This window comes from Pistacia vera, unplaced genomic scaffold (genome assembly GCF_008641045.1).
Source record: "Pistacia vera cultivar Batoury unplaced genomic scaffold, PisVer_v2 Contig21, whole genome shotgun sequence".
NCBI lineage: Eukaryota > Viridiplantae > Streptophyta > Magnoliopsida > Sapindales > Anacardiaceae > Pistacia > Pistacia vera.
Genome location: NW_022196013.1, coordinates 1,213,745 through 1,230,000, shown reverse-complemented (window position 1 = coordinate 1,230,000; position 16,256 = coordinate 1,213,745). Strand labels below are relative to the sequence as shown.

The 16,256-nt window shown below is 35.2% G+C and overlaps 3 protein-coding genes and 1 long non-coding RNA gene across 5 annotated transcripts in view; 1 reads left to right on the top strand and 3 right to left on the bottom strand.

Annotated features, from left to right (window-relative positions):
• LOC116129213 (actin-depolymerizing factor 5) overlaps window positions 1-965 on the bottom strand; it is a 1,500-nt gene extending 535 nt beyond the window's left edge. Inside the window, exons 1-2 of the mRNA XM_031414957.1 lie at window positions 807-965; window positions 445-704 (exon numbers count right to left, since the gene is read on the bottom strand). Coding sequence (XP_031270817.1) covers window positions 445-704; window positions 807-941 — 395 coding nt within the window. The 5' untranslated portion in view covers window positions 942-965. The remainder of the gene's footprint in view (window positions 1-444; window positions 705-806) is intronic.
• A 3,817-nt stretch (window positions 966-4,782) lies between these two features.
• LOC116129212 (26S proteasome non-ATPase regulatory subunit 4 homolog) lies at window positions 4,783-9,292 on the bottom strand. Its single transcript, XM_031414956.1, has 10 exons — window positions 9,135-9,292; window positions 8,937-9,050; window positions 8,722-8,827; window positions 7,562-7,676; window positions 7,272-7,481; window positions 6,596-6,905; window positions 6,323-6,446; window positions 5,518-5,621; window positions 5,367-5,435; window positions 4,783-5,166 (listed from the first exon to the last, which is right to left on the bottom strand). Exons 1-10 carry the CDS (start codon window positions 9,144-9,146, stop codon window positions 5,116-5,118), a joined length of 1,215 nt encoding a protein of 404 aa, XP_031270816.1. The 5' UTR covers window positions 9,147-9,292; the 3' UTR covers window positions 4,783-5,115.
• Window positions 9,293-10,113: 821 nt separating this feature from the next.
• LOC116129214 (26S proteasome non-ATPase regulatory subunit 4 homolog) lies at window positions 10,114-14,548 on the bottom strand. Of its 2 annotated transcripts, XM_031414958.1 has the most exons (11): window positions 14,403-14,548; window positions 14,212-14,325; window positions 14,015-14,120; window positions 13,202-13,316; window positions 12,916-13,125; window positions 12,492-12,721; window positions 12,016-12,095; window positions 11,637-11,760; window positions 10,797-10,900; window positions 10,645-10,713; window positions 10,114-10,472 (listed from the first exon to the last, which is right to left on the bottom strand). In XM_031414958.1, the coding sequence occupies exons 1-11, from the start codon at window positions 14,412-14,414 to the stop codon at window positions 10,422-10,424; spliced, it is 1,215 nt and encodes a 404-aa protein (XP_031270818.1). In that variant the 5' UTR covers window positions 14,415-14,548; the 3' UTR covers window positions 10,114-10,421. The 2 variants fall into 2 exon arrangements, with proteins under 2 accessions (XP_031270818.1, XP_031270819.1); XM_031414959.1 differs by lacking the exon at window positions 12,492-12,721 and having other exon boundaries at window positions 12,016-12,325.
• An 804-nt stretch (window positions 14,549-15,352) lies between these two features.
• Window positions 15,353-16,255, top strand: LOC116129215. Its single transcript, XR_004127874.1, has 3 exons — window positions 15,353-15,565; window positions 15,682-15,821; window positions 15,914-16,255. It is a non-coding gene; the product is annotated as an uncharacterized LOC116129215 (long non-coding RNA).
• Window position 16,256: the final 1 nt, after the last annotated feature.

Sequence of the window (16,256 nt, the reverse complement as noted above, 5' to 3'; positions counted from 1 at the left end):
CTTTCATGTCATAAGACTTTAATACCCTTGTTAAACCCCTTGGAAAATTATCATACAAGACCGATTATTATTATTTTTTTCTTTTTACTAATTGAAGTATTTAGACCAGTTTATACACACTTTATTTAATATTTAAAATCTATTGAATATCTTACAAGTCTAATAAACAAACTGATAATATTATGAAATAATAAAATCTTTGGCTATATAAATAACTTTACCAATACATGTTTTTAAGTTGGTTCCATTTATAAAATTAAAAGTTGGTTTAGTGTATTGATTATGATGCCAAAAGCACTTTTATCATTGTTAAAAGCACTTTTCAAACAAGTCATAATTCAATTCCACATTCTTCAAATTACTAACAGGGTTAAATTAGTCAATTCAAGCCATATGATATAAAATAAAAAGAGTAAAACAAAAAACGAATAAAAGTGGACGAACCATGCAATGAAGAAGATCTTGCTCTTCCGGCAATTATCAACCGTCACGAAATCGAAATCAAACACAGCATATCGGCAGTCATCGTCCGGCAACGACGCGGCGAGATCGTTGTAGCCCTCACCTGGGCCGCCGACTTTATCCACAGTCACCAGTCTAGACTTCTCATCAATTTTGAACACTATGTACCTGTGCACCTTCTTCCATTTCATCTCCATGAACGAGTTCTTGCACTCATCAGTCACCCACATCCCAGTTGTAGCCTGCAAAAACAAACACAACCCATCAGCCAAAACTGATCGAAGAAAATATTTTCAGAACAAAACTCAGGAAGAATCTAAGAAAGAAGGAAGAAAATGAAGTACCATCTTGAAAGCCATAGCCATTGTTGGTGAATGGTGAGTTGGTTGAAGTAAATTGGTGAGATGATGAATTGGTTTTGCAAATGATGGAGTGGCACTTGGAGTTATTAAATAAAGATGGTGGTGTTGAAAAGCCATTGAAGTTGATGAATATTTACAAGTTTGGTTTTGTAGTAGATCTATGACTAAGGCTATTTTATTAGGCCAAATTGGATAAAATTTATTTATTAGGTTTTGTTTGTCTCTGCATTCTTGATTGTCTCCCCTGGATGGATCTACTTACAAATGAATTATGTATCGCCCATCTTGTGATGCTACTGTTTGGACCACACAGTATGCTCAATTTTCAAGATTTTAATATTTCATATACATTTTTTGTTATAAAAAATTCTTGGTTGATATCGATGTATATTACATTAACATGTGTGATATGTACATAAACGAGCGGCATGATTATTAGAGATGGGCTTTTTTCTCGTCCCGCCCTGGACGGGATGGGCATTCTCCGAAAAAATCAAGAAAATTCCCTGTAGCAAGTAGGGGTGTTCAAAAAAATGCAAAAACCGAATCGAAAAACTGGTTAATCAAAAAACAGTTTGGTTATGGTTCAAAAAATTTAAAAAACCGGATTTTTGGTTCGGTTACCAGTTCGGGAAAAAATAAAAAAAGGTTAACCGAAACCGGTTTTTTGAACTGGTTTTACAAATATATATATATATATTAGATAAAAATAAAAATATATATTATATATTAAATAAAAAATAATTTTATTTCGGACTTTTATTTGTATCAATTTTTAATGTATTTGTTAGTAGTGGTCAATGGATATGTATTGTTTATATGTACAATTTAATTTAGGAAAAAATTAAAAAAAAAAAAGTTTTATAAAAAAAAGACAGAAAACTGATTCGAAACCAGCTAATCGCTTTTTTTAAAATGGTTAACCGGTTTTTTGGTTAACCAAAAAACCAGTTTTCTCTCCAAACCAATTCGGTTTCGGTTCGGAAATTTTTCCAAACCAAAAAACTGGTTCGGTTCAGAAAAGCGGTTAACTGGTTCAGTTAACCGCTTTTGAACACCCCTAATAGCGGAGATGGGTAATCCCCTTAGTGGACAGGGACAAGAATGAGGAATAGGATCCCCGACCCTATATCTATCTCTAGTGACTGTATGTGTTTATTTAATTACGAGGTACCACATCAATATACATCGACATATATATATATATATGGATCGGATAAGTGTATATACTGTCTATCTTCTGTGGAAAACTTTTTCCGAGATTATGTTGGAGGTTACTAATAAGTCAACCTAGGTGTTTGTATTTTATATGATAATATAATTAGAAAAATGATTTATTTGATATTATTGGTTTGATAATATGCATGATTGACCAACCTTAATAATTGAATAGTGTTTTGGACTATTTCAAAACAATCTTAGCACAGAAATAGTAGGACAAGAAGAGTTGGGTTAATTAATAGGTTAGTTAAATATTGAATACATTTCACTGCATTAAATTTCTTTCTATCAAAGGTACAAATTATAATCTTTCATTAAATCCTCTTATGTTTTTATTGTCTCTATCTAATGTATTAACTTTGTAATTAATTAATTTTAAACCAACACATTAGTAATGCTCTATGGTTTTGCTTAAATATAAATACCCATAAACTAATTTCAAGTAATCTGTTATATTACATAGTCATGCCTTATATAAGTGCCCAAACAACTCTTCCAACTCTATAACATTACCAAACTAATAAATAAAGTTATATTTATCAATTGGACAATGTGTTTTTTTTTTTTTTTAATGACCGGAGGTGTCTGGGCCAGTTTACGTGCATCTCAACTAATCTCTTGAGACCCTAGAACTACCAACCAAGTAAGAGCTCTAGTGACTATCTCTATTAGCACCTGGTGAAAGACTCAAAATCAAGACCTCTTGAGTAATACACCTAAGAGTCTATATCGAACGGCTCAACCACCCAGAGACAGTTAATTGGACAATGTATACCACCCAATTATGTTGTCATATACTCTTTGTAGTCTTATTATTGGATAAATTCATTATCAAATGTTTAGTATAAAAAAAAAAAAAAAAACCAGTATGAGCAGTATTCTTAAAAACAGAAAAAACTGAAGTGAAACCTAGTTGTCCTTCCTCTTGCAATCTAGTCCTTGAATAGGTAAAATAGTTCTGTTTAATTTACCCAATGTCCTATTCTTCTTCTTCTCTTATTCTTCTTCTTCACAGGCAAGCAACCAATTTACCTCAAGTTAGCGACATGGCAAACAGTAATGCTCTGCCCTGCCGACCATTTTAAATAATGTATGGCACAGTCAGGACTCTATTACAAAAATATTTCACCACACTTTAATTTCAATGGCAATGCTAAAGATCTGCACTTTAACTAAAGTATGACTGAGATTTTAAGCTACAATATAACTTTAAATCTGCAAAGGTGTTTGATAAAAGTTCAAAACGGTGAAGGAATGTGATGGAAGTTTTTGATTCACAGGTGACTACGCATAGTACATATGAGTTCAGAGTTTATCTTAATTTTTTCAAAAAGTAAGAAGGTAGTAGATGGATAAGTGGTCCCATCTCGGATCACACACCCACATTCCCACATCTTTTATCTTTGTGTTGTTAAATAAAAGAGTCTTTGCGTGGAAGCAAAGGAGTAAGAGGAAGAAGAAGAAGGTTATGAGAGAAATCAACAGAGAATATGGGCTAAAAGTTCGAGCTCCAAAGTTAGTAAAACTTTCTTGGTACAGATGAATCAATTTGCATGTACCGCTAGTGACCAATTTCCTTGTTCAGGTTCTCTTTGTCAACCCAATTGGTTCAATCAACTCTTGGTTTTCGGTGCATACATAATTTCAAGACTTCATATCCCTATGCTCGAGTTTTCCCATAAATTTGTCCAAGGATATGATGTAGACAAAGGGGGCAATACCCTAACAATAATCCAATAAAATAGTGATGCTTGATACATACGGGCTGTGAGTATTGGATTATAGTCTAAAGCGTACCTAATATTAAAGATAAAGATGAGTAAATAGTGTGTGTATTGGAGAGAGAAAAAAAAGAGTACAAGCACTAAAATCCTACCGAAGTTGAAGCAACAGAAGAGTAAACGTGGAAAGGGAGACCTGTACTCGTGTGGGTGGGGTCTTTATTTGTGGAAAACTGAGCCACACACTCAGACCCACAAAGAATGTTCATGGCATGGCTTATTTGTTCCTAGAATCCAAGCCTCTAATAGTTAATAAGTATGAACGGTGGGTGCAAGTTGCGGTTGAGGTGGACGTAGCCTGTTTTGGGTTGGTTTGACCCCACAAACCTTGCCTGTTAGTTCTCAGCTTATTCGTGATGGAAGTTTCCGATTTCGTGGTGCTGTTTTAATCTGCCTAAAGTGGATGGAGAATTCATATCTGGGGTGCATGATTTGTAACTTCTATTAACAGACACAATGGCCCATTCTGACTATAAAGTCTTCTAGGCAATAGGATCTGTTGCTCCTTTAAGAATGAATTATCTGGTGGCAAAAGGATTATATTGAGATTTGAGAATCAAATCATCGATACTTTTGAGGGCAAATGCAGAGGTGAAATTTGACAGCTAAAGATTTATACATTTTAACTACCAGAAATCCTAGTTTGCTATCCACATAGAAAAAGCCAGGAAACAGATTTCACATCATCGTGGTCTTGGAGATAAAAAGCTCTCCACATAGAATAAGGCATAATTGCAACAGCTTTCTTTGTTGATCTCCTTGTCTTTCATATATAGGTTTCCTCTGGAAGTGAACAAAATGACAGTAAAATGATCCAATTTCAGAAGTGACGCCTACCAAATATTATTGTCGAACATGACTTGAATCGATCCATGATTCCAAAAGTCTGTCTTCTGATTTCAACAAATCATCACGTCTATGATAATGGGTTTAACACTGCTTAATGGAACAAAAAGTAAATCAAAACACGAGGTTTAGGTCATTAATTTCCATCTTGCAAAGGTGTTTCCAAGCAGTAAAAAAGATATAATGACAAGAATACAGTCATATCACTGATCACTCCAATCTTGGGGACTACAAACAACGGTTCAAACAATAGTTCAATAGGGTTCTTTCCAAATATCCAGAAGCTCTTTTTGCATCTGTTCTTGTGTTTTAATCTCTCAGGAGAAACATAAGAGTTCCCCCAGATACAAGGCAATCAAGGAGTGATCCAGTTAACGAGGAACGGCTGGGTTCTGAAATGAAAATTTTCGCTTGAAGATTCAGCAGCAGCGTTAACAGCATCTTCACTTATCAGCATTCGGTGGCTGATCTTCATCTTTCTTCTGTTGGGACGACTAATAATTAAATAGGCAAAAGGAACTATAGTGAGTTGCAACATACATGTATATTTGTAAATTAGTTCCACTAGGAATTCATAAAAACAAATAATAAAAGGCAAACATAGATATTAATGCTATTACATTGATATAAAATCAAAACAATGTAAAGTCAGTCATCCATTCAAGTTTTACGGTAGAAGTTCTAATGGACACACCTCAGGTTGACCTTGCAGAGATGCAATCAGATCTTTCACTGAAGGATCATTTGGATCAACTCCTGGAAGCTGTGAAGCAATATGTCAGGATATAGGTTTATATGCTGCAATTTAGTACGAAGTTCATTAATGCTGATTAAATTACACTTACTGATGTAAGGATGGATGAGACAAAAGACTGATCCCCCAAAACCTTGTTAATATCTGATGGGTTTGATGAATCTTTTGTACCTTCTTGCATGGACATTTGAAGAGCTGCATGCAGTGAAATAAGTCAATGGGAGAGCACATTGTTAATTCTTTAAAACTAGAACTTTGTCAGCATTTCACGTCTTTGCAAATCTCAGTATGACATGCCAGTCAGGAAAATCTGCAGAATATCTTAAAATCTTCAATAATAACTTTAGTAATAAGGCAAGTTTAACCCAGGAGTTCCAATGGAAAGAAAGACATGCCACTAGCAAAAACCACTATGATTTAAGGTTGCATGAATCAGTGTCAGCTTGCTTTCTAGGAATAAAATTCATCTTACCCCAAATATTAGACAATTTAGGAGTTCAACATCTTAAACAAGTTTAAGAAAAGCCAAAGCAGTCGATGCATGAAACAGTACCAAAATAGACCATGCAATTGCTTTAAGAAATTCATATTTAGTTGCTTGTAAGCTGAAATAATACAACAAAGAAAAATCTAGCCTACTCAATTTATGATTGTTCTGAAGTCAAATAGGAGTACAAATAAACTAAATATCATCAACATTGAGAACCAATTTAGGAATGTATTATAATAGTGGCAAAAGAGCTGGACTTCAATATGGTTGATTGAGTTACGAACCTTTGGGAAGTGTCCATGACAAATTTAAGAACAGAGGGAAAATTACAGCAAAAGTTATGCAAATGACTGGATTGTACATTCTACGTAACTTAAGATGCATGCTATGATAGAAAAGAACCTACCCAAGGCCAACTCCTTATCTTCATGAGTTGCATCTGACATATCAGCATCGGCCACGGAGGCATCAGATCCAGGAAAATTCATGGACATAGCAAAAGCCTGCTCCAGTAACGCATTCTCCTCATCCTATCACAACAAGCATTATCAACACTAACTTGAAATGACATTAATTTATTGTTTTACAGAAATGAATTAAGATGTTACTCCATGTATTAAGCATCAAACATCACACATGCATACCCCAACCATGTACAAAAGTAAAAGGAGACACCAACCATTACTTCTGCAGTTTTCTCAGTTGCTTCAGTAGCTGTGTTAACATTCTCAGTCATGGTAGCATCCTGTGAATTAGAAGAGGGCTCCTCCCCTTTTCCTTGTCTAGCAGCTTCATCAGCAGCCCTCTTGGCAGCAGCTTCTTGCCTTGCTCTCTCCTCCTCCATAGAAACTCTGAGGGCAAGAGCTAGCTCAGGATCAATATTGGGATCTACACCAAATTCAAAGTCAGAAACACCACCAGCTGCCGCTGCTGCTGCAGCAGCAGCAAAGCCACTTCCTCCTTCACCATCAACATTGAATATGGGTGTGCTGCCAGAAAAACCAAACATCATTAGTTCAAGTAAGACACATAGGAGTTAACTGTTTTGATTGGTTTCACCTACTTTTCGAAAATCAATGTGTTAAGCTCATATCCATGATTGCTTATCATCTCAAGAACTGTTATTATGAGCACTTGTTTTATTACAGGCAACAATTTTTTGCAGTACTAAGTCCAAAACAACTGAAGAACTCCTCTTAATTGAAACATGTAAGCTGTTTACCACTTAGATGTTATACTCGTTCATACACCATTTTAATATACATGCTAACTAAAATTTCTTGTACTTATCAATTTTTAGATTTGCAGCCATAATTGAAACTACGGCCACAAAGCAAACAGGAAAAAATTCACACCTAATAAGTACATCAGAAAGAGCATTAGGACCAGGAGGAATATGAACTATATGACTGCTTTCATTGTTATTTACAGCAGCAAGTAGAGCCTCCAAGTTCTCCTGCTTCCCATCGTCTTCTTCACCAAAATTAACAATGTCAAGAGCTACACTATTCTTTTTCAATTTCTTTCCTATCATCTCCAGGACCTTCTTATCGTGTTTGATTGGACTGCAAGCATAGAGCATTAAAGATAATTATATATCAATAAAAATGAAAAATAAAAAACTAAAGATAAATTCGATAGATACCTTCCAGCAAAAACTATGATCCTCTGGCGTTGGTTTTTGTTTTGGCGATGCTTAAGAGCAAGTTGAGCAACCTGGATACCAGCTGCTAAGTTCATCTCGCCCCCCATTTGAAGTTCTAAACCAGAAGGAAGAATTTGGAGAGAGAGAGAAAGAATTGAAAATCAAAGAACCAAGATGACAGAGAATGCTTATTTCATAGACTTCATTAATGTGTGCAAAATAAACCAGCAGAATATCTACTAACAAGGTCAAACTTTCGAAAAACGTCAAAAGTTGCTTAAGCAACAGACTAAAACAAACTTCTTTCTAGAAAGTGAACAAATGAAACACAAAGCATATGTACTAGACACTCAACCCCATGCTCACTAAGGTTGCAGTAATAATTTACTTTGTGACAAAAAGCAGTCTGATTCTAAAGCTTCAATAAGAAAACTGAGAAAACCAAAAAAAGAAGTGAGCAACCATATCATGACATCCTTACAAGCTTACATACAGTAGCAACCATATCAAATATCCATTCACCATATAATCCATCAACTTAGGAAACCCTTTTTCACAATAACATGTAATTCAAACATAAAACTGCAACATAAATTCTATCTAAGTAGTTCCATTTTCATGCTCTGTGGATTAACATCTGAAACCCTTGCCTATATCAGATGTATCCTTATCTCTTTCCACAGTAAATATTTCTGTTTTAGTTCCAGCCATATATAACTAACATTGCTGACAAACTTCTCACCAAATCAAACTCAAAAGCCACAATAAACAACCCTTAATAATCATACTAATGAACAAGTACAAGCTTTCCACAACTATTTCAACCACCCTTTGATTCAACACACCAACTCCTATCACACCACAACCATATAAACAAAAGAGTAAACAAATTTATCTGATATCTATCCTCATCAAATAAAATGCCCATTATTCACTAACACCACAACCATGTTAAATCAATCTAATTACCATACTAACATGTCAAAGCTTTTCATAACCATTTAACGACTCTTAGAATAAATACACAAACTCCTATTGTGTGCAAAATTTTATAACTTCCATCATTACCAAACACCCATCATTCTTTAATACAAGAGCCCATTTGAATCAACCCAACCTATCTCACATCCAAACAAAATCATCAAAATTAGAATGCATACCGTGTAGACAAGCCAATATTTTTCCAAGATCGGTAGTTGGGGTAGTTAAAACACGAACCCCTTTTCCCGCCATCGTCAAAATCCCCACAGTATTCTCCGGATTAGACTATTCAACATCAAAACCCCTAATCATTATATCTATAGAACAAACTTCAAATTTAGAAAGAAAAAAAAAAAAAACAGAAAAAAGAAGACACGCATATTAACAAAATTACTTGTGTTTTGGCTCCGCAAATAAGACTAACGGCGTCGCATTGAGCTCGTAATCGAGAAGGAGAGTAATCGCCATTTCGCATCCATTCTGAATTGTCGATGCATACCATAGTCGCCTGATTTATAAAAATTTGGGGAGATTAGATAATAATTAACAACAATGTTAGATACAAAATGGGTTTATTAAAGAGATTACTGACCTCGAGAACCATGGTTTTGGTTGGATTTCTTAGTAGATTTTGTGAAAGCTAAACTCGATTATGTTAATGCTCACTATCTGTTTGTGAGTTTGCTTGCAGCAGAGGCTTTGTTCAGTTTCTAGACAAGTAGTTTGGATCTTACCAGAGGTTTCGTTTTTTGCCTTAAACGACGCCGTTCACTCTTCACTTTGACGACAATAATTAATACTCAACTTTTATATAAATTTTTTGTCATATATTATTTTTCAAAATAATTTATATAATAATAAATTAATAATACAAAGATACCACATCGATTCGTTTAAAAGAAACAGGATAGATAATTAATTTACATACCCTTTAGTCAATATCATGTAATTATCTTTTCGTCTTGCTTATTTCTTTGATATTATGAGATTATTTATTTATTATTATTATTTATTTTTTTTACTAGAGATGTCCATGCTAACTTGTGTATACTTTAACTAATCTTATGAAACTTAAAACTGTCGATCAAGTATAAGCTCTAAACTAATCCTTGAAAACCCTAGAATTACCAATCGGATACACTAATCCCTAGAAACCCTAAAACACTATCAATTAGATACAAACTCTAAACTAATCCCCCAAAACCTTAGAACTACCAACCAGATACAAACTCTAATGGTCACCCCTATTAAGGGCTACAATGACTCAAACTCGAAAGATCATGTAAACTTAGATCCTCTTTTTCTCTTTTACTATCAAATCATCCAATGATAGTTATATTATAAGATAATTGAAGAGTAATAATTTAAATTATTTTTCATTCAAATATTTATAAATTCATAATAATTTAATATAGTAAGTAATTTGATAACAATGCATATTGCGTATATTGTAATTGTCCTCTAAATAAAAAAGATGATTGGTTTCCAATTACTTACTTATTCCTTTATTCCCCAAAAAAATCATATACCATTCTCTAATCATACGCCATCCATTGAGCTAAGGATAAGTATAATCACCACAATGAAACAAAACATAAATTGAGCCATAAGGTTTAATAAAGGTCATTAACAATAATCCCATCACTAAAATATTTGAAAGCGTTAATCAAGATATAGTTCACTCTACTCCAACTTTTTGAGGTCAACGAACTTGCCCTAAAATATAAAAAAAAAACCCACAATATTTCAGTAGGGTTCTTCCCATAGATACTCCACAAGCTTGTTTTGCATCTGTTCTTGATTTGAACTCTCATGCATGAGAGATATACCACTTCCCTGGTTAAAAGGCGATCACGCAATGATCCCACTAATTGTATCTTCACTTGTCAGCCTTTGGTGGCTCATCTTCATCTTTCTTCTCTTGGGACGACTAATTAAAGAGGACAAAAGGAACAACTATTAGTTGAAAAATACATGTCCGGTATTTGATAATTTAGTTCAATTAGACAAACATATATATTAATGTAAGGGAATGATAATCAGAATTGATTAAATTTAGTCATCCATTGAAATTTTACAATAGAAGTTATATATGAACACACCTCAGATTGACCTTGCAGAGATGCAATCAAATCCTTCACTGAAGGATCATTTGGGTCAACTCCTGGAAGCTGCAAGATTAGTAAGTCAGAATATAGGTTCATACATTGCAATTTTGTCATGAATTCATTAATGCAGAAGGAAGCTCACTTACTGATGTAAGGATAGATGAGACAAAAGACTGATCCCCTAACACCTTGCTTATATCTGTCTGGTTTGATGGATCTTTTGCATCCTCCTGCATAGACATTTGAAGAGCTGCAAGCAATATAATGACATAGTGCAAGAGAATAATGTTAATTCTTTTTTATGAAACTAGAACTTTGTGAGCATTATACATCCTAGCAAATCAAAAAGCATGATAAAAATTGCTCTCAAAACTCAAGGATGACATCTTGTTTGGTAAGATTTGCTGAATATTGTAAATCAATTTAATGATGACTGGGGCAATATATAAAGAGAGTTTAAGCTGGGAGTTGCAAAGGCAAGAAAGACATGCCACTAGCAAAGCACTGCAATTACAAATTAATGTTGCCTGTGCCTTTCAGCTTGGATTCTAGGAATGGGATTCATCTAAAAAGTGTCGAGGAAATGCAAGCACACCAAACATGAAACAGCACGAAAACAGATATAAGATGGACTATAAAAGCTAATATGTTGAATTAAATAGCCCTACAGTTAAACCAACAATTGTTCCCTAAATGTACACTTACGTAACCTACATTGAGAAACCCTGGTCTCCTAATTTAATAATCTTTCCCAAGTCAAATAAGAGTGAAGATAAACTAAATCAACAACACGTAGAGAACAAAATTAAGGATGTAGTATAAGAGTTCCATAGAATTGGAATTTAATATGGGTGACTAAGGTTTCAGCCTGTATTGAAGCACCCTTAATAATTTGGATATACAGCAGCAATGAAACCAAAAAACATGCAAATAAACGAATTGCACATTCTTAAGTAATCAAGATGCCTCAATAGAAGAGAACCTACCCAAGGCCAACTCCTTATCCTCATTAGTAGCTTCTGACATAACAGCATCAGCTGCGGAGGAATCAGGTCCAGTAGTCTTCATGGACATTGACAAAGCCTCTTGTAGTAAAGCATTATCCTCATCCTATCACAACAACCATTATCAAAACTTATGTCAAATGAAAGGGTTTGCACAACATATTGTTTAAGAAAATGTTGATGAAAACAACTTAAGTGTTGGACTCTAGACATGAAGCAACATGCACTGCAGATCCAGACTTTAGCACGTGGTTTGCCAAACAGTAAGGTAGGAAATGGAGGGAGGGGGGAGGCGTGGGGAGTTAGGGACATACGACCCCAGATCCACCAAACATGAACGTCAGTAAAACGTGACACCAACCATTGGTTCAGCAGTTTTCTCCGTTGCTTCAGCAGCTGCCGTAACATTCTCAGTCATTGTTGCATCCTGTGAACTGGATGGTGGCTCCTCCTCTTTTCCTTCTTTCGCAGCTTCATCAGCAGCCTTTTTAGCTGCAGCTTCTTGCCTTGCTCTCTCTTCTTCCATGGAAACTCTAAGGGCAAGAGCCAGCTCTGGATCTATATTCGGATCTACACCAAATTCAAAGTCAGAAACACCGCCAGCTGCAGCTGCTGCTGCAGCCGCTGCAAAACCACTTCCTCCTTCACCATCAACATTGAAGATGGGTGTGCTGCCAAAGGACCAAAAAATCATATTACACATATGAATGCTAACAAGTTCAAAATGACTGAACAAGTCCTCTTCATTCACCCATTTTGACATACAGAAACTCAAATTTCTTGTAACTTAGCAGTAATCTTGTCAATTTCTAGATTTGCAACCATNTGAACTGGATGGTGGCTCCTCCTCTTTTCCTTCTTTCGCAGCTTCATCAGCAGCCTTTTTAGCTGCAGCTTCTTGCCTTGCTCTCTCTTCTTCCATGGAAACTCTAAGGGCAAGAGCCAGCTCTGGATCTATATTCGGATCTACACCAAATTCAAAGTCAGAAACACCGCCAGCTGCAGCTGCTGCTGCAGCCGCTGCAAAACCACTTCCTCCTTCACCATCAACATTGAAGATGGGTGTGCTGCCAAAGGACCAAAAAATCATATTACACATATGAATGCTAACAAGTTCAAAATGACTGAACAAGTCCTCTTCATTCACCCATTTTGACATACAGAAACTCAAATTTCTTGTAACTTAGCAGTAATCTTGTCAATTTCTAGATTTGCAACCATAAATGAAACTAGCACACAAGCAAATGGGAAAAGTTCAAACCTGATAAGTACATCAGAAAGAGCATTTGGACCAGGAGGAATATTAACTATATGACTGCTTTCATTGTTATTTACAGCAGCAAGAAGCGCTTCCAACTTCTCTGGCTTCCCATCATCTTCTTCACCAAAATTAACAATGTCAAGAGAGACACTGTTCTTTTTCAGTTTCTTCCCTATCATCTCCATTACCTTCGTATCATTTATCACAGGACTGAAAACATGGAGCAAAAAGAAAATCAGGAATCAATAAAAATCAACAAACAAGTCAGTTGGACATTAAAATATACCTTCCAGCGAAAACAATTATCCTTTGGCGCTGGTTTTTGTTCTGGCGATGCTTAAGAGCCAATTGAGCAACCTGAATCCCAGCTGCTATGTTCATCTCACCCCCCAGTTCAACCTCTACACCAAAGGAAAGAATTTGGAGAGAGAATTCAATAGCAAACAAGAAAAAATTAGACAACGCTTGACAAAATGAATCTACTAATGTGTGAAAATTTAACCTGCTGAAATATACTAACAACATAAAGGTTTCAGAGAAAGTGAAAAATTGTCTAAGCTAGTGACTAAATTGAACCTATTTCTTCAAAGTTGAACAATGATACATTAATCATCTCCACCAGAAACTCAACCCTATGTTCTCACAGGTTGGAGTGATAAATTGCTTCGAGACTGATACCTGATTCTCGGTCTTCGACCACCAAGCCCAAAGAAAACCAACAAAATGAAGCCAACAGCCATATCACCAAACTATTACGAGCTTACTTATATCAGCAATCACATAATCCTCAACTAAGTCAGCATCCTTATTCCTTTTCCAATTACATATAACATGATTTCTCTAATTCACCACAAATTTAAAAAAAAAAAAAAAAAAAAAAAAAAAAGAATACAGTAGTAGAGAACCAAAGATGCCATGGATTGAAAACACCAGGCCCAAAGCTCTCATCACCTCAAAAATCAAAAGCCACCTTGAACAAACAATAACAATCACACTAATAAACAACTCCAAAATTCACACCACCACCTAGTCGAAACAATCTAGCTAAACTCACATTAAAAAAAAAAAAAAATAAATACTCATCAAACTCAAAGCATACCGTGCATACAAGCCAATATTTTCCCAAGATCAGTGGTAGGAGTAGTTAAAACACGAACCCCTTTTCCCGCCATCGTCAACACTCCAACTGTATTCTCCGGATTAGACTATTCAACATAAAAATAAAAATAAAAACCTAATCATTAAAAAAAATTAAACAAAACCCACGAACAAAAACACGCGTATGTAAAGAATTACTTGTGTTTTGGCTCCACAAATGAGACTAACGGCGTCGGATTGGGCCCGTAATCGAGACGGAGAGTAATCCCCATTTCGCATCCATTCTGAATTGTCAACGCATATCATAGTCGCCTGATTTCATCGATTTTGGTGAGTTCAGATTGTAATCGAATAACTAAAAAGAAAATTTAAGAGAATAGATAACTGACCTCGAGAACCATGGTTTTGTGTCGAAAGAAGAGGAGAGCTTGTGAAAGCTTAACTCGATTTGAATGCTTACTATAGTCTCTGTGAATTGAGAGTTTCTTGGAGCAGAGGCTTTTGCTCAGGTTTTCTATATAATCATTTTGGATTTCAATCTACCCCGTTTTACACTTTAGAATACGGCACCGTTTTACCATTGCTAGGGCCAATGGGCCTTCGCGTAAGATAAAATAAAGCCCAAATGAAAACAAATTGTTCAAGTTCTACCACAAATAAAATAACCATTATATTGTATACAAATATATTATCATTATTCTTAAATTTACCCACCAAAAACATTAAATAATACCAAATTTTATATATTATTAAATTTATTTACTAATTTATGCACTAAATATATCTGATCCAATAACTATTAACTAGCTAGTATCAGTGTATCACCCTGATACTGAACTTGCCTGAAAATTTTACCTCTTTATTGAACAAGCCTCAAAATTGTACTGTCCCCACCTTGCATCAACTCGCTCGCAAGGGAAAACCAATTTACCCAGGCTGTTTAAATTACCCATGTTTAACACTAATCAGTGATTCAGTTCAAATATAATTAAGGTTCATAATATGGTATAAAACTTGAATCTGAGAACAACAAAATTTCATCTGCAAAAGAAAAGATACTGTGAGTTACCTTCTATTAACCGTTGTTAGTGGAGTGACAATGGTAATATATGCATACGAAAGAACAAAATTCAGTGTGAGAGTGTCGGATCTCTTACAGCATTCTTTTGTTGCCTTGTCGGATTTTCTGGATACTGTGAGAACAGCAACAAAGTTCCAAAATATATTTTGTTACACAAAAAGTTATTTAGGTGCGTATCGCGNTCTTTTTGAATTCTTTTTTTATATTTCTGAAGTTATGTGGAAACATATATTTTTTTTTTTTGTTGGGAAGCAGTGATTTGTCAGTTTGGTGTTACATCTGCGATGCATATTTGGATGCTGAAGTGATTTCCCAACTGCGACCTGTTTATGAGACTGCTTCCATACTGAAATCTGGTAAGGCGGCATGATTTCAATCGGGCTGGGTGGAAGCTCAGACGTCGTGTGAGCACTTGACCTCGCTATTGTCTGATCTCGCCCACATACCAATCCCTGATACACCCTGCAACAGGTTAGCTCTATTATTTATTAACATTCTTTAAGTGACTTAAAATTAGCGAGGCATTCACTCTTAAGAAAAAATTTGAGATTGAAATTTTTATTTCCCTTTTGTAACATATGGAATAGTTGGGATGTATAAGGTGTGACCACCCGAGGGAAAACTGGTTATGTTTGAGCTGTAAGGATGTGCTTTGCAGCCGTTTGGTGAACAAGCATATGCTTCAGCATTTCCACCAAACAAACCATTCTGTAGCGCTCAGTTACAGGTATGAACGAACTTTTTATTTTTCTTTTTCTAATTCTTTTTTTGTCTTATATTTCTGAAGTTATGTGGAAACATTTTTTTGTTGGGAAGCAGTGATTGTCAGTTTGTTGTTTCATCTGCGATCCATATTTGGATGCTCAAGTGATTTCCCAACTGCGACCTTTTTGTGGGACTGCTTACATACTGAAATTTGGTGAGGTGTCACCGGTTCGGACGGCTGAACTTACCAAGGTGAAAGATGATCAAGCTGAGGCTAAATCGTTAGACAGTTAAATATTAGTTTTGGTTTTGTAGTTTTACTTTAATGTATCTTTGGTGTTGGAATGGACATGGTTTGACTTTCAGATTTCTGATTGATTACCTAAAGCTAATGCAAAATGAGAAGCATTTCAGTGTACTGTAAAATTTATGATTGATATATCATGTCAAGACTCAA

Coding starts and splice junctions, on each gene's coding strand:
- LOC116129212 (XM_031414956.1), bottom strand. Junction 6,447..6,595: donor AGAAAACTGCAGAAGTAATG/GTTGGTGTCTCC, acceptor TTGTTGTGATAG/GATGAGGAGAATGCGTTACT. Junction 5,436..5,517: donor TCTCATCCATCCTTACATCA/GTAAGTGTAATT, acceptor ATTGCTTCACAG/CTTCCAGGAGTTGATCCAAA.
- LOC116129214 (XM_031414958.1), bottom strand. Junction 14,121..14,211: donor TTTGTGGAGCCAAAACACAA/GTAATTCTTTAC, acceptor TATGTTGAATAG/TCTAATCCGGAGAATACAGT. Junction 12,722..12,915: donor CTTTCTGATGTACTTATCAG/GTTTGAACTTTT, acceptor GTCCTTTGGCAG/CACACCCATCTTCAATGTTG.